Source organism: Myotis brandtii, unplaced genomic scaffold, assembly GCF_000412655.1.
Source record: "Myotis brandtii unplaced genomic scaffold, ASM41265v1 scaffold1347, whole genome shotgun sequence".
Taxonomy (NCBI): Eukaryota; Metazoa; Chordata; class Mammalia; order Chiroptera; family Vespertilionidae; genus Myotis; species Myotis brandtii.
The window spans coordinates 60,682-82,082 of record NW_005354788.1 but is presented as its reverse complement, the minus strand read 5'-3'; the positions used below and the strand labels follow the sequence as shown (position 1 = coordinate 82,082).

General features: G+C 55.1%; 1 protein-coding gene across 1 annotated transcript in view; it reads right to left on the bottom strand.

Annotated features, from left to right (window-relative positions):
* The window catches only part of MAL (mal, T-cell differentiation protein), a 23,026-nt gene continuing 1,625 nt past the window's right edge, over window positions 1-21,401 (bottom strand). Inside the window, exons 2-5 of the mRNA XM_005860479.1 lie at window positions 21,317-21,396; window positions 3,059-3,226; window positions 2,115-2,240; window positions 1-579 (exon numbers count right to left, since the gene is read on the bottom strand). Coding sequence (XP_005860541.1) covers window positions 505-579; window positions 2,115-2,240; window positions 3,059-3,226; window positions 21,317-21,396 — 449 coding nt within the window. The 3' untranslated portion in view covers window positions 1-504. The remainder of the gene's footprint in view (window positions 580-2,114; window positions 2,241-3,058; window positions 3,227-21,316; window positions 21,397-21,401) is intronic.

The following is a 21,401-nucleotide window of genomic DNA, read 5'->3' as shown; positions in this document are numbered from 1 at the left end:
TGGACATAAAGGCACTTTATGGAGTGTCTCGAAGGCTTATCATCTTCCACTGTGGACATTGTGAACATTTGTTGGGCGAGTTTTATTCCTGGTGACGGGTAGAATCTCCGTGAAGACTTAGAAACACGCCTCGAAATGGGTGCTCCGAGAGCCCGGGACAATTCTGAGAGTTCGTGGGATCCGTCCAGCGTCAGCAGGGGCCTTCGTTCCAGGGTCTCTCTGATCACAGCTCCCACTTCCCACCCCGACAGTGCCCTCCACCCCACCCCCCCAAAACAGGAAATGACCCAAGAAAGACAGACCTCATTGGAGGTTAAAGGTGGCTGGCCCCCAACTCCAACATGAGGTCTGTGGGACAGTAAACATAGAAGCAGTGTTGGGCTTTTTTGGTTTGTTTTCTTTTTTTCCCCCACGGAGAGCATGCCTGCATTCTACAAAGTTATGCTGGAAGGCGGGCTTGTCAGTTAGCACATCTGGGTGTTAGGCTAAAGTTCTTCCTCCGCTTTACGAAGACTTCCATCGGATTAAAGAAAACACGGCATGGGCCACGTACAGCAGCGTGGCTACGTATGAAAACACCTGAAACCAAGACGAATGACCATTAGCGGGCAGGCTGGGGACAGGGCAAGGAGCGGGCTGTGCATCAGGCGGGCTGCTCACGCTCGTTCAGGGCGACAGACCCGCCCTGTGTGGCCAGCCACTGCTTCTCACCACTCACACGGCACTTCCTTGCTGAGCCCAGATGCGGCCCCAGAATGCTTTCGGCACAGAGCTCCAGCTGGCCAGCCCATCCACTGGACTCGGCATGCAAGGTCAGCTATCTACCTTCTCACCTGACTATGTGGGGGCCACCATCTAGAAATGGGGCCTCAGAAAAAGAGGATCAACTACTCTCCATGGAAAACTTCCCTCCTCCACACCAGCAGGACCAGAGCCCACCAACTGCGGCCTCAGCAGCCTCTGCTGAGAAATAGGAACATGTGGGTTTGTTGGCTCTGGTGAAGGTCCCGATGATGCCTGGACAACTCAGACCCCAGCAGATTTTATTCCATGACTCTTCCTGTCACAGGCCTGGGTGAGGGGCCAGGCTCACAGGAAGTGAGGGGCAGGCACCCAGAGGAGGGATTTTGAGCTTTTGCACAAAAGGGAGTGCTTACTGAGAAAGCTGCTGGAAGACCCAGCCAGCCACTCTGGCGCTGGGAACAAAGGCCTGGAAATATGGCTATTGGTCGCTTGATGGCTGTCACACCCCTGACTTCCCCCTGGGCCCCCTGTACTTCTATCGCCCCACTCTGGTGGCTGGCCTCCCTAAAAGCTGCCTGCCCTCAAGTCAACTATCTGCACCTGGTTTTGTGACCTTGGGCTCAGGGTCAAGAGTTTCCAAGCCAGGCACAGCATTTAGGGTGGCCACGCTTCCGTGACTTTGGAAAATGCCCATTAACAGCGGCGGCACCGTGCTGCTCTGTCCCCTACTCCACACATGGGCGAACCCTTCAGTCGTTGGCCAGGGGCGATGAGTGAGCCGAGTTACTTAATAACAAACATAAGAGAACTCATCCGGGGACTCCCAAGTCCCCTGTCTGGAAGGAGCAGTCACACATGTCTGCGCAGCCCCCTAAGAAGACCTCCCCCACCAGCAGGGGGCAGTTCCCCGTCTGGGCAATTCCAGACCCATGAGAACCCTCCACAGAAACTCCTCAGAAGTTCCCACGGGAACAGGAAACAAGTACTCGGCTCCGGGGCCCTGGTTCTCCACCCCCCCCGCCCCCCCGCCCCGTGACCTGGCGTGATAACAGTGCCTACATCCTAGGGGCTGGGAGGGTCGAATGAGAGTGTCCCCGGGGAGCTCCCAGGCTGGGCACTCGGCTGTCATGTCTCTCCCACCTGCCCTCCATGAAGGCCGGTCACACAGCCCTGGGCCAGCCCCGGCCTGGGCAGCGCAACACTGACTGATGGCGAGGCGAGCCTTGGGCCATCACTGCCCTTCCCCGGGCTTTGCTTCTTCAGAAAGGAGGGGAAGGTGTAGTTCATTCAAAGTTAGTGAACTGAAACAATAGAAAGGGGGCCTGGGGGGGAGGGGGGGGAGCTGCGAAGGCGGAGGCTGGCGGACTCACCACAGCGGAGATGTTCTCGTGGTACTGCCTGTAGGTGTAGCCCTCGTACATCTGGATGGTGGCCAGCGCTTCCAGAACGGAGGCGCTGAGGTAAAACAGGGCGGCGGTGCAGTGGTAGGCTGCGTCCTGCGGGGTCAGAGAGGTGGGGCCCGGCGTGGATGTGAGGGACAGTCCCCGTCCCTGTCCTCACCCGGCCTGGCTTCGGTCCCCCTTACTCTCCCATCACCACCCCCGCCGGTGCCCTCCTCACAAACTAATCGGCGCTTCCCAGCAGAGATTTCTCTCACTGGTTTGGGGCCAGAGCAAGGGCTTCGATGAGGAAGGGACGCTGTTTTCCCTTGAGGTGGGACCAAGAAGGGGGTGGGGGCGCAAGAGCAACTCGGCATTTATTTAATCGGTGGAAATGGCTCCGGACCTGAGCAGTTCCCAGTCTCAGGTAGGATGTGGCTTGGTGGCCAGCGCAGAGCGAGAGGCCCAGCCAATCCGCACCCGCTTCAGGGCAGGTAATGGCAGGTGTCTCAAGTGTTACCCTCTCCATGGGCCTCGAGGCAGAATTTATGCGGATGGAGACCACAGGTCATCTCCCGCCCCCTCCACGTCCCTCGCTGGCAACCCTGCTGTAGGAGGCGTGACTGGGAGCTGGGCAATAAGCATGGCCTCACATCGGGCAGCCAAGGGCAAGGTGGAAGCCAGCCCTCCGGAGGAAGGAGGAGCCACGAGGACCTGGCCGGTGCGGCAGTGAGGGCAGGGGTGGGCTGCTGGGTTTCCATGAAGAAGACCTCCCGGCGGCAGGGAGCCCTGGCTGCCTGGACAGCTTGAACTTGGAACATGGGTGGAGCATGTCTACAGGGCAGCCTCGCCCAGCATGGGAAAAGCCAGCCTCCCGGGAAGAGGGTCCAACACTGCTGTCCCTTCCCCCCCAGACATCCCAGGCTGGGACTCACCAGGGTGACCCAGGAAGCCTCCCCTCCGTGGGCACCGATTATGTACAGGACGAGCAGGGTAGTGGTGGCCACGAAGCAGAACACAGACACGAACATCACCCATCCCTGGACCAGTGGCATGGGCACCAGTGACGAGGCGATCAGAATCCACACCAGGCCCCCGAAGACCTGCAGAGGGAGCGCGAGAGGGAGGGGTGAGCATGGGGCCGGGGAGGGCCAGACCCAGAGGTCACGCTGGGCAGGAAACGGAAGGGAGGCAGAGAGCACGAGGACACTGTCCTCACCGGGAAAGCTCATCCCCTCTGGGCTCGGATCACCCCTCCCCGTCTCTCCAATCCCCGGCCTGATTGCCTTTTCCATTTTTAAAAATACAATTCAGATTTTCAATTTGATAAATGCTTATATCACATTTATATACCAGGCACTGTCCTGAAAATATTAACTCAGGCCCTGGCCGGTGTGGCTCGGCTGGTAGAAGTGTTGCTCAGTCCACTGAAAGGTTGGAGGTTCGATTTCTGGTCAGGACACAGAGGTTTCAGGTTTGATCCTCAGCCCTGGTTGGGGAGCATGCGGGAGGCAACCAATCGATGTTTCTCTCTCTCCCCTTCTGTCTAAAAAATAATCAATGAAAATGTCCTCAGGTGAGGATTAAAAATATATATATATATATAAAATCTTAGTTAATCCTCACAACAACCCTATGAGTGAGGTACTGACCCATCTGTCAGAAATTGAGGTACGTAGCAGTTAGATAATGTATCATCTAGTTTATCATTAGAAGGGCTGTTCCTTATTCTGAGGTTATATCCTTCCTAGTATTTTGATATTAAAATATCCTTCCCTTTATGAAATGGTAGTGACCAGCAAAATAAACTAGTCACCCCGTGTCATTAGCGTTTTGTTTTTTTTTGAAATTTGACCCCTGAGATCCCCAAGTCCGGGAGGTGTGCTGACACCTGGAGTCCAGCTGGAGTGGAGAGGGCCCAGGTCAGCCCAGTCTCCCCAGGTAGCCTAGGACAGGCCTGGGAGAAACACTGCCCATTGTTACCCACAAGACCCCCCCATGATGTCCAGAGTCAGTGAGCCCATGTTTTCACAGAGGAGCGTGAGGACAGACATGGGGCTCAGTGACGCCCCTCAATGCCACCGTTCCACGTTGTGAGGACGCGCTCGCATGAATCCTTCGAGATTTTCTTCCCTCTCCTCGTCCCCCTTCATCCCAGTGAAATCAGCTCAGCCTCACCCCCCGCCCCACCCAGTCAAGGCCTGTACTTGGAGCTGGAGATGGTGGACATGGCTTTGTAGTCAAAGGTTCCCAGGTGCTGGGGTGCGTGGCACTGGTTTCCTAAACGTCTGCTCCCAGCCCTATGTGCCCTGTGGTCTGAACTCATGCGGTCCCTGCTCCCACCTGCTGGGAAAGAGAGCCCACGGTCCTCATGCGTGCTCTCGGCCACTGAGCTGAGAAACATCAGGAGAGAATCACATTTGATGGAAAAACCAGTGCAGTGAAGAGTCTGGATTTATCAAAACCAGGCTGGGCCTAATGCATCAGATATGGGCCTCTGTGCCCAGAAAGCCTTCTTACTGATGCATCTGAACTGCCTGAGGCCCGTGACAGAGCCAGTAGGACACACTTTACAACTTATAATAACGAGCAAAATCAATTAACTACAAACCCTTGGGCAGCCACAGAACAAGATGCGTGTGCAGATTCCACCCACGGTGGCCTTTAGGATCAAGCAGATCGCTTGGCCTTATGGGCACTGACAAAGGGACGCGAGCGTGCTGATAGGCAGGCAGGACATGGATTTAGGAGGTGAGAGAGAGTGGCACGGAGAGGAGGAGGAGGGGGGGTCAGTGCCTGGCTGGTCGGCAGAGGCAAGGGTCTAGGACACTCCTCTCCTGAGCATCCTCTGCTGGTCACCTGGTGACGATGCCAGGGGGACCAGACCTGTGCAAGTCAGTTCCCCAGGCACATGCCCTAGGGAGCCTGCACTTCTCTTTGGCAGCACCGAGCCCCAAGCAGGTGTATCCCATTAGTTATAAAATGGCACTTTGCCGGACCAGGTGATGGAGAGGATGCAGTCCCTTGCTCACAGCTAACTCCTGGGTGTGGGACACCTGTCTAGCCATGCATCAGTGTCTGAGTTAGTGAACTGGCCTCAGAGCTTGGGGTGCCCATGGAGGGGGTGCACTCGTGATGGGACCTGTGTGAGGCTCATGGGGGGTGCACTCGTGATGGGACCTGTGTGGGGCCCATGGGGGGGTGCACTCGTGATGGGACCTGTGTGGGGCCCGTGGGGGGTGCACTCGTGATGGGACCTGTGTGGGGCCCGTGGGGGGGTGCACTCGTGATGGGACCTGTGTAGGGCTCATGGGGGGGGGGAGTGCACTCGTCATGGGACCTGTGTGGGTCCCAGTGGCTGGAGGAGTTTTCGTGGTCTGCAGACATGGCATTGGGGGACGCTGAATGCCACAAGAGGAAAATGGTTCTCTTTTTCGTTCTCTGGTGTTTCTAAGGCAGAGAGAGGGGCTCAGGGTGGAGCCAGGCGTCTGGAGCTCCCCTAGAATATTGGCTCCAAGGACTGGTGGGCAGAGGGGAGCTGAATAACAACACTTTTAAAATTTTCAACTCAGTGATATAGTTATTTGGGGGAAAAAGTTAAGTGTAAAATACATTAACACACAGGTGGCACCTGAAATGGCCAAATCTGAGGAGGTGGCTCTTAGCCCCTGGCCCGCAGACCATTTAACTTTCACCTGGACTCTTCCCCGGGTTGCTGGCTAGAACCAAGGGCCAGAAAAATAAGGTGAATTCCGAGTGAAGTCGCTGCCCTGAGGGCTCGCCATGGGGTCCTGAATATGCTCTCGCTGGATGTGACCGTATCTGGTGTCCAGCTCCTGGCGCCAGTGGCAGAGGGAAGCTGCAAAGGTGAATCCGGACCTCCTGATCGGCTTCAGGTGGGGTTTTACCTCATAAAGACTATGCTCCAGCTCTGTAGAAAAACAGGCCTCCTCCCTTCCTTTCTCTCCCCCCCCCTCCCCCTTCTTGGAGTCTATGGTAAGAACCCATTCCACCTCTGGGTATAGCCCACCTTGCAAAGGTCCTTCAGAAAATTATGCCGACTTTCTTTTCATTTCATGGTTTACCTATAATGGTAGGTTTCATAGTGAGATGGTGGGGAGAAATTCTTTTAAATGAGATGTAACTCACATGCCACACAATTCACCCATGTCACGTGTACGATTCGACGGTTTTTCCCACATCCACAGAGCTGTGCAAGCATCATCCCCAGTCCACTTAGAACAATTTCATCACCTCAGAAGAAGCCCTGTGCCCTTTAGCTATCGCTCGCCTCCACCCCTCCCATCCCTACTTCACAACTCACCAACTCTGTCCCTATAGATGCCCCTGTTCTCAACTTCCACGTGAGTGCAAGCATGTAACACGTGGACTTTTGTGATTGGCTTTTTTCATTTAGCACAATGTCTTTCAAGGTGAGAAATTCTCTCTCAGGGAGACTTTTACAAAATACCTCTATCTCGAAACACACCCACGGCCCGTTCTGACCCCCACCACTTGAGGGACACCGAGTGGATGTGTCTCCTCTCTTTGGGGGCCTCCAAACTGGAAAGAGCTGGGGACTCACTGGTTCCCGGGGAGGTTCTTCTAAGGCAGATGCCACCAGGCCCACCTGTCCCAGAAACATGTTTTAAGTTACACATCACAGCCCTGCCCAGGAGGTGCCCAGGGGAGAAAGGCAAGGCAGCTGCTTCGGGGGGGAGCCACAGGGGGCCACCTGGGAGGGCTGCTGAGGTGGGAGCCCTGGGGACAGGGGGCTGAGCTGTGGAGAGACCCTATTCCCAGCTAGACATGTGTGAGCAGGGCCCTGGGCACAGACGCCACTGTTGTGAGAATCCCAGGGCGGGGCTGTGTGAGAAGCTGTGACCGCTCTGCTCCCGTCCACAGGTGAGGTCCCCGAGTCGCCTGGTGGAGCAGCATTTGCATGTGAGCCCTGAGAGGCGCTACCACATCCGACAGCAGAGGCTGTGGCAAGTGATCCAGCCTCGTGGCCTCAGCTTCCTGGTCTGTAAATGACAAGTTGCCGCTGTCGCCCCACATTGCACTGGTGCGAACTGGCTGGAACTACGGATGTGAGCATGAAGCTTCCGGCACCGTGCTCAGCACCACCCAGCACCGGGGGTAAGATATGTGCGCCCAGGAGGCCCACAGCCCCGTGGAGATGGACACGACACAGAGGTCACCAGTCTCACGGCAGGATGATGACCAGGCCCGGTGGGCTGGGGCAGGGCCCCAACCAAATCTTGAAGGGAGAGGTGCACTTGGTTGGTTAACTAGGCCAAAGGCTCAAGAAGCAGCTTTTTTGGGGGAGGAAAAAGGACGTGCCAGCCCAGCGAATGCTGAGGCAGCAGTGAGGGTGTCAGAAGGCCGGGAAGCTGCGCATGAAGTGAGGGGCAAGGAGTGGCAGGACACGGAGCTCGAGGGAGGGTGAGCTTCAAGATAGAACTGACTGGAAAAAGTGCAGGCCTCCCAGGCGGCACAGGCAGAGCTGGGATTCTGTGTGAATCATGGGACCAAGGCAAACCAGAACCTGCCCCACTCCGCCCAGCAAGTGTGCAGAGAGCAAACAGAGCAAGGGCTGCACCCACACCCAGCAGATAAGGCACCCTGGGCAGGGAGCAGTCCCTCTGTCCCAGCCACAGGACCCCACTGGCCAAATATTTGTCAAGAGCAAGGGGGTAGGTGAGGGTTCAGGCATTTCCCTTCATGAGGAACACTCTCACTGGCCCCAGCTTCCAGGACGCAAACGCTCAGAGGCCATCACCCACCCCCTGCCTGCAGGTCACCATCAACCATGACAGGGATGGCGCCGGGTGGTCTCAGACAATCGTCTCTAAATCGCTGGGCTGAACTCTCTCTCTGGGACCCAGATCCCCAAGCTGGGTGGCAGGTAGGACCTGGGCTAACACGGTGTGGTTCTCAGCTCTACTCCTCATTCCAGTCACTAGAGACACCTTGGAAAAGCACCAATGCCCAGGGTCTGACTCTACTGGACAGAAGCAGTTACAGGACAAGCGACAGACATCCAGGCTCCCGTCGAAGGCCTTGGCAGGTGTTTCCCTAACAGCCCGTGGAGGATGCTCTGGAAACTCCTGTCAGACAGAAGGAGGGCTCCCGCCTCCAACGCCCAGCCGGCCAGCCTGTGACACCAGCCATGCACTGCTCCAGCTCCTGCCTGGGTTCTGAATGCCAAGTTTCCTTTCTTCCCCTATCCTCTTCTTAAGCCTCAATCCCTGTCTTACCTTGGACGTGAGCTCATCCTCAGGTGTCCTCCGGACGCAGGGACACAGCCTCAGCGTCTACGAATGGGGGCTGAGCTGGTGATCGGGGCCCCTAACTCCCCTAGTGTTTCAGGACTGGAAACCTTTCTTTAATTCAGGCTGATTTGGATGCTGAGCCTCGCTGAGGTTTTCTGAGAACATAGATCACGTACAAAACTAAACAAAATTCTGCCCTGGCTGGTTTGGCTCAGTGGATAGAGCGTCGGCCTGTGGACTGAAGGGTCCTAGGTTTGATTCCAGTCAAGGGCACATGCCGGGGTTGCAGACTCCATCCCCAGCAGGGGGTGTGCAGGAGGCAGCCAATCAATGATTCTCTCTCATCATTGATATTTCTATCTCTCTCTCCCTCTCCCTTCCTCACTGAAATTAATAAAAAATATATTTTAAAAAATTAGACAACATTCCCAAAGACCTAAAGAGTTCACATCTGTGGTTGACCTGATCAAATGCTTTTTGTCAAAAAAATGTCCTTAGGAGACAGTCTGGGGGAAGCTCTGGTGTAAACTCAGAGAAGGTTTTCTCTTTTCTATCTGGATTAACCCTCAGGAGGCAGGCGAGGGCTGTTCAGGGTGTAGACCAAGCATGTCAAACTCGTGGCCCGCGGCCCGCATGCAGCCTACAACGAATATTTTTGAGGCCCAGCCAATATAATGGCATGTAAGAAACGTTTTAATAAAAAATTTGTAACTTAATTTTTACAATATCCTGTTATACATAATTATTAATAAAAAACGACAATGTTTGGTAATGACTGATTAGCATTCATTTCCCTTATGTGTCTTATGTACAGGCGCACCATTTCTCTTCACTAATACTAGCAGGGAATATTTTAGCAGCTGATTTCCACGTCATTAGTCTTGGACTGACTTTTTGGCGTGTGCAACTGGAAATATTTCGCTTTCAGAGAACAAGAAAAATAGGTTTATTTGTGTTATGCTTATTAATTTGTGCAGTTATTCAGTGTCTGGTAAGTTAATGTTCAAGAAAAAAATATTACTTTTAAAAAAATGTTCTATTATTTGATGCTAGCGATTACTCATTTATTTCAGCCCTTTGTATTCAGCATGTCTCTATTGAAATAAACCTACGTTTCTATGAAAATTGAAGCTTTTGATTTTTGCGGCCCACACAAACTTAAACCTTGTTTATTTGGCCCGTGTTAGCCTTTGAGTTTGACATGCTTGGTGAAGACTTTAGAAGAAGAATCTGAATTCCAGCTCTGCCACTTACTAGCTGGGTAGCCTGTTGCCCCTGGGCAAGTTACTTAATATCTCTGTTCCCTAAAATTCACTGCAGTGAAATGGAGCAGTGCGTGGCTGGTGTCACAGGCTGGCCGGCTGGGCGTTGGAGGCGGGAGCCCTCCTTCTGTCTGACAGGAGTTTCCAGAGCATCCTCCACGGGCTGTTAGGGAAACACCTGCCAAGGCCTTCGACGGGAGCCTGGATGTCTGTCGCTTGTCCTGTAACTGCTTCTGTCCAGTAGAGTCAGACCCTGGGCATTGGTGCTTTTCCAAGGCGTCTCGAGTGATTGGAATGAGAAGTAGAGCTGAGAACCACACCGTGTTAGCCCAGGTCCCACCTGCCATCCAGCTTGGGGATCTGGGTCCCAGAGAAAGAGTTCAGCCCAGGGACTTAGAGACGTTTGTTTGAGACCACCCAGCGCCATCTCTGTCCCTGGGGCTGGAGTGAATGGGATTATACCTGCAGAACACCTGGCACAGATGAGGACACCACCTGCTGCAGTCACAACTGTAACCAGGTGAAAATCCCAGGTCTAGGACTGTGCAGTATCCACTCCGAACCTTGTAGGGACCCAAAATTTAGAAACACCTTCAAAAGCATCAAAAAGAGGAAAACCTATGATTTCTCAGAAATAAAAAGTGGAGAGAAATGTGTCTGCCTCCGCAACACACACACAAAGGACATCAAAGTATGGGAAGTGCTGCCTTTAAACAATGAGCCTCGGTTGCAAAGGGAGAAAGGAATCTTCGGCACATTCTTGAGATTGGCAAGGCGGTGCCCTTGCCTGCGCAGTGCCGGAGGGGCTCGCTGTCCACAATGGCCCAGTGTCTCCGCCTGGGGACTCGGACAGCTGAGCTCAGTGCAGAGGAATTGCTCAGATTCTCTGGATATTTTCCCGGGGCTCCGCTGTACTCTGTCAGGGTCTCCACCAGCGGACACTCTTCCAATAACACACATGTCAGGACGTGGACCCAAGAGGCTCCCTGTCCTGGGCTTTGCACATGCACACCTGGCGGCGCGGCCCACAGCTCTGAGCACCTGGGGTCGGGACGGTGCATGTGAACAGAAGGTGGTGCCCTGGGCTCTTGAGGGGTAAGGACACTGGCCACAGCCCTCGTGCAGCCAGAGCTCGGTTGTCCTGCCGCTTTGCTCAGGTCCCCAGGAAGGAGAAGAAAAGATTGGCCACAGCACAGGAGGCGCGTCCCCATGGCTGGCGTGAGCACCACGCCTGTCGGTGCTTCCCCAGGCCAGCAGGGACAGCAGCTCCGACCCGTGTTGCTGGAAACATCTGCACTCATTGAACTATGAGCAGCCCAGGGTAACTGCACCCTCGGGAGGGCAGTGGGTGGGTGACTCGGCCAGGACAGCACGTAAGCACCAGGAGGCCGGAGAATGCGGAGAGGGCGGTCAGGGGGGAAGACCCAGCATCCCAAACCCTGAGGCCTCCCTCAGGCTCCCCTGGCTCTTCCCTTGGAAGGTGGGTCTGAGAGGAGGCTGGGGACCCTCCTGTTCTGAAGGGCGGGAATCAGACACAGAGTGGCTCTGTTGGCTTCTCTGGTCCTTGCATGAGCCCCACCTCCTTGTGGAGAAACTCAGTGCAGAGGAATTGCTCCAATTCCCTGGATGTTGTAGGGACCCAGAATTTAAAAACACCTTCAAAAGCACAAAGAGAGGGCCAAGGAGACCCTGCCCTCACTTGCCCACTCCCTCACCCACTCGTTCATCCATCTGTTCACTTGTGCATCTAACAGACGCCAGGAGTGACCAGGAGGACGGTCAGCACTGCGGGCAGGTGCACCCGGGGGACAGAGTCACCCACAGACACACACTACTACACAGAGCCCCCTCTCCTGTCCTGCCCCCTCCCTCCCAGTCTTGCCACCAGCCCCCTGGTGCAGCTCTGGGCCCACCAAGGGCAGGGTCCTGGTGAAAGTATTGGGGCCCCAGTGAGGGTGACCAGCTAAACACCTTTGCCCAGGACAGGGATGAAGCCCAGACCTGGGCACAGGATCCCCTAATCTGACCCCATGGGGAGGCGGCTGGGGCAGGTCAGAGGACTGTGTGGGGGACCCTCTCCCCCGCTGCCACCTGACAAAACGCTTACTAGGCATCTGGCCTCCGAGGCTCTCCCGAGGTGTACGCTGCGGCAGTGCTGCGTTTACCTACAGCAGTTGCTCTGCCCTCCCGGCTCCCTCATTAGCAGGTTCCTTCCTCTCAGAGGGACCCGTCATGCCATCATCCCTCCCAAGGGGTCTTTGATTGTGTCCCTTTATCTAATCTGAAGGCAAGACCAGGACTGGGGGGGAGGAGGGGTGGATTCTGTTTGTGAAGAGGAGGGTAGAGACTTGGGATTTAAAGAGATGGGGGTGAGTGCACATGCGCAGTTGATATTAACAGGGCGAGTGTGGCAGGAGGAGGCCCCTGCTCAGGCCTGCTACCCCACTGCATCCAGGGGCAGGGACGTCTTCTGTCCCACGGGGGGTCCACCAGGTCCCAAATGAAGGAGCACTCCTCTCAGATCCACAGAGCTGGGGGCTCTCCTCAGGCATGTCCTCAGCTGGATGGAAAATTTTACCTGCCACACTTATAGTCCACTGGCTTTACTCAGCAGGATAAACAGAAACAGGAGGTTCCGTGGAAAATACGGGTAAGCCACCTGTGAAAGACAGAATCCACCTCGGACACGCTAGACCAGGAGGGCGTGGCTTCAGTGCAACAAAAACAAAAGGCAGTAAGGAGTCACCGAATCCGTCAGCAAAACCAACAAACAGGTGTGTGCCTGCAAACTGCCCATCCAGCGCCCCAAGCCTCTCTCGAGGGTCCCCAGGGTCTCCTGGGGTTTGGTGGCGATGGTCAGTTTCCTCTTCTGTCTGCCTGGGGTCAAGGACTCACCCTGTGAGGCATAACCACTAGCCGGGTGGGAGCGAGACGCCAGCCCCGTCCCTCTGGTGCACGCTGACGGCCCACGGCCTGTGAGGAATATGGGAAAACTCGGGGTCCAGGGAGGAGACAGACCACAGCGGGGTATGCAGTACGAGTACTGAGTGCTAGGAAGGGGTGCACACAGGGGCGGCTTCCAGGGGGAGGTGTTGGGAAGCCGGGCCTGAAGGGTGGAGGTCTCAGCCCCACCACATCACCTGCACCAAAGGAGCGCTTCAGGGAGACCAGGGAGGCCTTCGGGGCTGGTTCTGAAAAGGATCCTAAGACCCAAAGCTGGTGGTTCCCTCCCTGCCAGGCCCCTCAGTCCAACTGTGCCCGGCTTAGCAGCACGCAGTGCAGGGCAGGATGGAGGCTGGGGGAGTGGGGCACGCTCTCATGCCAGAGCCTGCATCCCCCTGAACCGAGGGCTTCCAGACGGCGAGGCACTGGCACCAACGATGACAAATCGTTTTTGAAAGGACTAATCCTGCGCCACTGGTACTTGGTCCTTTGCCTTCGGGCAGATACAACCATTCTCATCACACTCAGAACTCACAAGCTCTCCCACCGCCCTGGCACCAGGCTGGCAGGAGGGAGGCTCAGGAAGTGCCCCGCCCCAGGCAGAGGCAGGGCAGGTCAGCCGAGGCCCGAGGCCCGCCTCCCCCTTGCCGCCCCATCTGCCTGGCAGGGGCAGCTCCAGGCTGAGGAGGCCCTGGGAAGGCCCCACAGAGGGTGGTGTCTGCAGTGTGAGGTGACTCTTGGTAAAAGTCAAGTGTGGCCCCCATAGCCCCCCACACTCCCCAATCTCACTCACCTCTGCCTCGCTCACCCGGCTCTAGAAGGGCACCCTCTGCCTCGCACACCCCCCGCTCTAGAAGGGCACCCTCTGCCTCGCTCACCCCCCGCTCTAGAAGGGCACCCTCTGCCTCGCTCACCCGCTCTAGAAGGGCACCCTCTGCCTCACTCACCCCGCTCTAGAAGGGCACCCTCTGCCTCACACACCCACTCTAGAAGGGCATCCAAGGCAAAACAGGGTGCTGGATCGGCCTCTCGGCCCCCATTTGCCCTGACTGGCCAGCTGATCTAGAGCAGGTGTGAGTGTTTAGTGACTTGATAATAACCCACCCTAACAGCTACTGCTCAGTCAGTTCTGTGCATCACGTTATTGTGAGAGCCTTGCGTGTGACACTCGCTGACTTCTCACAGCGTCCTGGAGGCAGGTGCTATTACATCCCCACTTCACTGCTCGGAAGGCTGGTCTCCGTACCCGTGACGGGTCCCCAAGGTGACCCACAGGCGGCCCACCGAAATCCCCCATGAGAACAGTGACACGGAGGGAGAGCAGACCAGCCCTTTATCCTGCGTCCTGCTCCCACCGCCCTGGGTCCAGGCGAGGAGACTGCAGAGGTGGCCCGAGGAGGCTACCCTCCCCCCTCCACTGCTCAATAGCCTCTGTTCTTTCAGAGGAAAAGAATAGCAAGGTTTGTGTTTAAGGTCAAAAACAAGCAGAAGGTAGAACTCCAGGACATCAGCCCCTTCTGCAGGCACAGGTTGCAGTCCTCATCCCGGGCCCATCACCATGACCCTTATCAGGAACTGTACCCCACCCCACTAACAGGTGTGGGGGTGCCACTTATCTTCTGTTCTCCATTTGCTCTTTTTCTGGAGTGCCCCCCATCAAGCCCGCACCCTTGGCACTCTAAGGGCCTCCAAAGTTGGAGCTAGAGTTTCTGGGGTCCTCCTCACTCCTCCTCCTCTGCCCCACACCTCCCCTCCCGCCCACCTGCACTCTAACAGGAGCGGCTCTGGGGTGGAATTTCAGGTCAGCTGGCCCTGGCTTCCTCTTCCCCCTGCTGCGCGCATCAACCTGCGATGCTGGCGACAAGGCCTTTCTTCTAGTTCCCACATATTTTTCTCAGGCTCTAGGGCTTTGGAGCATTAAAGTGATTCAACACAGGGGCAGTTTTGCCCCAAGGTGGGCAGAACATGAGCTATGAGTGAAGTAGGGGTGGTAGAGAGCCCGGACTAAGGGTGGCAGAGAATTCATGCCTGGACATCACCCTGGTGCCCAGCAGGAGCTACCAGGAACCAAGTCCTTCCTTCCCCCCGAATGCAGAAGGCCAGGCCCCGATGTAGAGAAAACCAGTGCCTACACTTCCCTGCGGCTCCAGCGCCTCTGGGACCAGGGGTGCCACTCACCCCCTGTCCTCACATCCATCCGCACCAGAAGAGAACACCTGCTGGGGTACCTTATCAGCCTGCCCAGGGGGCCGTTGGTCCAAAACCCTCCTGAGAGGAAGCCCCCGTCCCCCACTGGGACCCTGGGCTGCCTGTGTCCATTTGAGTCAGCTCCCAGCCCCCATCCAGGTCTGGACAAGCTGGCCCCCTCCGGCCTGAGCCAGGCCCCAGATGGCTCAGTCCCCGCCCCAGCCCTTCAGTCACAGAATGCGTCTGTAGCCCAGAGCAGAGCAAAGCCATTCCTAAGCCAGTGCACCGTGTACTCCCCAACCCTCCTCAGCAGCAGGCACGGTGTAGGTGCAAGCAGTCAGCCTTTGTCCCCGGCCGGAACTGCCCCTGCAATGGCATCTGGGACCCTCCCACCCTCCTGAGAGCACCGCAGGCATCTGCAGGCGTTACCCCGTCTGCGCAAGGCAAGCTGAAGGGCACCCCTTTCCAGTGCAGCTTGGTTGTGATGACATGTGCGCGACCATCCCATCCCCAAGCTCAGCCTCGTTTCCAGAGAACAGCTCAGAGTCACTGACTCCGGATCAAAGCAGGCCTCTGGTTCTTGAAAAACTGGAAAAGTCACTTCTCAACTGGAGGGCAAATCCCTTAGAGACCTCTGCCTGGAATTCTTCCCTCCCTTCAGAGAGGAGGAAAGGAGAAACCCTGGGCAGTGCCCTTACCCCTTCTAAGCAGCTAGGAGAGGGGGCCGCAGCACTAGATAGGGACAAGGCCAGGAGTCCGTGGACACAGCCGTGCTCAGTCACTGGCCTGCACTGGCCTGCAGGGCCAGTCCCCACACTCCTGTGACCGCAGGAGAGGTCCCTGGCTGGGCAGCAGAAAATTTCCCTGGGAGCAGCGAAGGTGCCTGCTCTGAACCCAGGAGAACCTAGGGCGCCTGGCTCCCTGCCCCAGCCTCTCACTGGATACTGTCCCTTCTATTCGTTCTTTTCCCCCCAAGATGAACTGAATTTATTGAATGAGCAAAGACAGAAAGACAAGGCTGTGAGAGGGTGCCCAAGCGACAGAATGACTGGTGTGAGAGGTGAAGGGAGGGGGGTGTCACTAGCTAGCATCCCAGTGAGTTTGAGTCGGTCATCGGAGGAGATGCTGCCGTGACTTTATACACACACATCAAAGGCATCACAGGTCATCGTGACAAGAACAGACCATCACACAAAGTCTAACACATTCACATGAACACAGAGAAGAATTAGGTAGAACTTATTTCTCATGGTACTTAACATATATTCAAACAAAGATGGTACTGCACAAAATGTATTACCTACCCCAGTAGACTACACTTCCTGGAAGATCAAAACCGTTTCTCATTCATGCCAACCTCCACCGTGACTTGCAGAGTGCCACCAGCTTTCCCATCTCCTGTCAGCCCTCTTCAGCCCTCTGTAAATCTTACTCTCTGTTGATTAAATTCTTGCTCAACTGCTGCTGTGCATGTAAAAATTCGGCATTAATTTCTTCCAACTCTGCTACCCATTGCTGAAGAGGAACTTCAGGCTGAGAAGCTGGCCTACTGTGTGTGCCATGGCCAGGCAGTGGGAGAGCGGGGATGGCGGAGTGGCATCCCGGAATCTCCCTGTGTCCCCACTACTCTGTCCCTGCCTAAAAACGTTGAGGGGTGAGCTGGCCTACAGGTGACCATGGGGCTTGTGCAGCCCTTATCAAATGCAGATTCTTTTAAAAAAATGTTTTTATTGATTTCTAGAGTGAGAGGAAGGGAGAGGGAGAGAGAAAAAAATATGGCTGTGAGAGCATAACCGAGATTGGCTGCTTCCTGTACCCACCCCTCCAGGATTGAGCCCGAAACCCAGGCAGGTGCCCTGACCAGGAATCCAACCAGCAGTCCTTCGGTACTTGGGCCGATGCTCTAACCATTGAGTACACCAGCCAGGGCTCAGATGCAGATTCTTGGACTTGCCCTGGACCTAGTGTCTCAAAACCTCCAGTGTGTTTTTGACAAGCAGGCCCGGGGGGTTGTGAGCTCTCCAATGGCTCTGAGCTGTCCCTTCATTCTCAGGGTGCGAGAAGGGAGCCAGGCATTGCCCAGGGCTGCCCGGGGTGGGGTGGGGCAGGGCCACCTAGTCATGGTCCCTTGTGCTGTAGGCAAAAGTGCACCATGGGCATCCGAGGAAATGCAGAAACCTGGATGTGATTCACTGCAGGAAGTGCCACCCTAGAGACCAAGTTACGGGGCAACTGCCTCCTCTCTCTGAGCCTCAGTTTCCTTTCAGGTCCACAAAACTGGGTTTCTGTGACTTTGTAGCCCTTCTCTTCTAGGAGTTCAGATGCTGCCTGCTCAGTGCAGCCAGAATGTGGACCACCCTTCAAAAAACAGCTGTATCACTGTGCCCCCCAGAACCCCAGTGCCCACTCCTGGCAGGTAGAAATCTAGGGCAGGTCCCGGGACTTGCCTGGTCACAATCAAATAAGAGGTTCCCAGTCACTTTGAGTCACAGAAACGGTCTCATTTTAGTAACTAGTATGTCCAGTTCACTGTAAACCGATCCCAGATTCCCCCCCTCCCCACACTGAATCCCCACCCCAAGTGCTCACCTACAAAGCACTGCCTCTCACCACCTCCAAGGAGGGGAATGCTGCCAGAGAGGTGGGTGGCACCCTAGCACACTCTCATCAAAGAAATGCTCTCTCATGCTTCCCGTGGCTCCACCTCATATAGGCCGGGAGGAGGCTGGGAATTAGTAATTCCATAACCCATTTTCAGGCACTTTCTTTTCACAGTTTGGAAGTGTGTATGTGTGTGTGTGGTGGGGTGTCTCTCAGGGCACCTTGTGAGAGGCTTCCCCTTAGGCCTCTGGCTAGAGCTGAGACAAAAAGCATCCCATGTGAGCCTCCTGTTCTGTGAATGGTGGCTTGAGTGTCATAAGCCCATGACTTATAGAAGGAGAAGAAACTGAGACTGTGGATTTAATAGGAAAAGTCCCCCATGGTGGTAGTGGTGGTGGTGCGGGGCGGGGAAGAGAAGACAGGACAGAAGCAGAGCCCTGGGGTGAGTTTTTGGGAATGGGGAGACAATTAACATTTCATCTGGGTCTGTAGGGGGTACACTTGTGCTCCACTGCCTGCAACAACAGCATGGCCTGTGTGGCTCTGGGGGTGCTCACTTCCTGTGAGGGCCCTGCAGGGGTCAGAGGTCATAAGCTCTGGGGTAGGGGTGCTGCACCAGGGGAAGGCTGCCAGGCCCCACCCTGAGTCGCCTCCTTTCCTAACTCCCCTGGGCAGTTTTCCTACCTTGGGAGGGGAGTGAGCTCCACCCTGGTTACCCCTGGAGGCCAAAGTTTGACATCTGCACCTCCCAGGCTACTGGGAGGTCAAGCATGGGAACATGAAGAGTGAATAATCAACAACTCGCTGGACTACAGATTTAAAGAAATAAGCATTTCACACCCATCGTATGAGCAAAAATTACAACGTCTGACGCTACCAAGTGTGGCAAGGATGAGAAACAATGGTGACTTTCATGGGCTGCTAGTGAGAGTCAGGAAGGTCCAGGTTTAGCCTGAAGCTTATAGGACTTGGGGACCTTCTTTGTAAAAGAATACAAAATGGGGCAGGGTTTTGGAAGGGGCTGGGCAAGTGGGGTCCTGAGCTTCATTAAGCTTCTGCAGCCTCCCAGTAAGTCTGCTTCTGGGGTGTGTACATCACAACACACCTGTGTGCACATGTATAACCCTCAGCGCTGCATGGAAAGCGCCACAGAAAGATATGTACGTTGTGTGGGGCTGTTTTCATCCTGTGAAAACAGGTAAAGCAGGGCATGTACAGCTCAGCACATGTAGCCTGAGGTGGTCCTGAGGATGCAGGAGCAGGGTAATTCAGATTTGATCAGTGGGTGCCTATGAAAGTTTTATATATATACTTTCCTGTAATATTTGAAATTAAAAAAAATGAAGTGACATTCAAGCAACATAAAATTCACCACTTAAAACTGACCATTTCAATGACATTTAATATATTCGCTATGTTGTGCAGCCACCATCTCTATTGAATTCCCAAACATGTCCATCACCCCAAGAGGAACCCGTACCCGGTAAGCAGTTGCTGCCCCCTTTCCCTCTCCTCTCAGCCTCTTCAACCACCAGTTTGTGTTGTATTGCTATGGATTTACCTTTCTGGATATTTTATATAAACAGAACCAACAATAGGTGACCTCTACCCAGCACGGTGTTTCCAGCAGTATTTCAACTTTGCAGTATGTATTAGTGCTGGATTCCTTTCTATGGCTGAGAAAAATCTGCCCTTGTATGGCTAATCACTATCTGTTCATTGATGGGCCTCGGCTGTTTCTAGCTGTTGGTTATTGCGGGTGGTGCGTGATGAACACGCCTGCCCGTGGATCTAGTCAGGTTCCTGCTTTCCATTCTTTTGGTTATAAACCTGGGCATGGAATTGCTGGGTCATATGGTTTTGTTTTTTGAGGACCCACCAGTTTCTCATAGCAGATGAACCATTTTCCATTCCCACCATTAATGCACGAGAATTCCATTTTCTTCACAACCCGGCCAGCACTTCTCACTTTCCGTTTTTTAAAATGTCATCCTAGTTTTGTGTGCAGTGGCACCTCACTGTGGTTTTGATGTTGTTTCCCTGGATGACAACATTATGTGCTTATTGGCCATGTGCCCTGTGTGTATCTTCTTTGGAGAAATGTCTGCTCAAGTCCTTTGCCCGTTTTTTAATTGGGTTGCTTATCTTTTTGTTGTTGAGTTGTAAGAGTCCATAATTTAAAAACACCTCCCAGCGTGGCAGCACCGCCTAGGCCCTTTAATCCTACTTTCCCTACACATGGAGACACAGGCAGCTTTGCATTTACAATCCTGAAGAGGCGAACTCGAACTCGAACTCGCAGGGCTGTGTCTGCCTTCTTTCTGCTCTCCCGCCCCCTCTGAGCCCACCCCCAACCTCAGGGAAAGTGGTGAAGACCGTGAGGGCACTGGGCAGGGGCGTTCCTTCCCCTAAGCTGCTGCACCAAGAGCAAGCAGAGGGCACGGGGAAGCCAGACCCTAACCTGCCACCGCCTGCTGCCACCTGAGCCAGCTCTTGTGAAGGCAAGAGGGGGCCCTCCAGAATCCTCCTCATGGAGCCCAATAACACTCACTCATGGTTCTTGCTATAATGCTCCCCAGACAGCTACACAGAGTGAGCCACCCATTGGGGCAATTGAAGAGACACTAGGGAGAGCTTTCCTTGTTTAAAAATGCCTCTGCCCCATCACACCCACCATCAGCCATCTTCTCTTTCGGTCAGAAAACCCTGCCTTCCTAAGAACAGTCCAGTAGCCTCTATAGGAAGTGCCATTCCTTAGGAGCACTGCAGGCGCATTTTCATCAGTCACCCAGCCTCAGGCAAGTGCTGGGGAATGAGCCCTTTGGGGAATGAATGTACCAGTGGCACAGCCCCTCCCCACTCTGCCGGGCACAGGGAGGGTCCCTATCTACATCTGGCGGGGGTTGGTCCAGGGCTTCTTCTAGGTGTCATTGCCTTGATTCTGGCTAGCCCAGGATTTGAAGTCCCTCTGGATATACCCAGGTTTGGGATCAATTCAACTCTCATGAGCTCAGTGATCCAGTGCCACGAGGCAACCTGGGACCCCTTAGTCCCCCTCCAGCCCCCCAAACCCTCCATGGATGTCAGAACCTGCTTCCTTTGGGGATCACCCTTCTGCCTCCATCAGGCAGTAAGAAACTGGGGTCCCATTTTTAAACAGTCAGGTTTGGCCATTTTCTTTCCCTACCAGCTCTCCAGGCAGCCACCTCTGTGGTGGGGGTACAGGAAAGGAGTCTCCATGACTTTCACGTCCAAATCCACAAAATAAACACAGCTCGCCCCCTTCCAGGTAAGAGCTGGTGGCACCTGGGGAGCACCTTCCCTTCCCGCCGCCACCGCAGCTGCGCTCTCCAGGGCAAGGAGAGACCAAGCGCAGGTGCAGAGGCCTTGGCAGCTCAAGGTCAGCCCAGCCGCGGGATCGCTCTGCCTGCACACCCCCCGCCAACACACACGCACACGCACACGCACACACGCGCGGCAGAATCACCAGTGGAGCAAACCACAGCCTGTTTTGCTCCTTCTACGACACCAGCCTCATCTCCAAACCTGGGCTGGTGAGCTCAGGCTTGTTTTGCAGACTTTAACAAACAAGTCCTAACCCTGGAAAAAGCTGGGCACCTCTAAGTGGTCATCGCTTTCCAATAGGGCTTCTTCTGCGTGGCCCTTGCGAAGCGGGAGCAGCTTTGGAACCGGCGCGCAACGAAGGGACCTGGCCCGCTTCCAACCTCTGACCCAGGTTGACCACTTGGTTTTCCCTTTTAAGTCTGTGTTTCCTATTGTCGTTGGTCTAGAAGGGGCCAAAGGACTGAAAGGGTAGAGGGGTCAGGGGACGGGAGACCCTCCGCACCCTGGCCCCATACCCTTGTGCGGCCGGGACTGCGCCGCTTGCGAATCACTCCCCAGCTCGGGTGCGCGAGCCACTTACAAACTCGAGGATGAAGAGCAGGTCGGGGAAGGTGGTGAAGACCGCGAGGCCGCTGGGCAGGGAGCTGCCCCCCGACGTCGCTGCG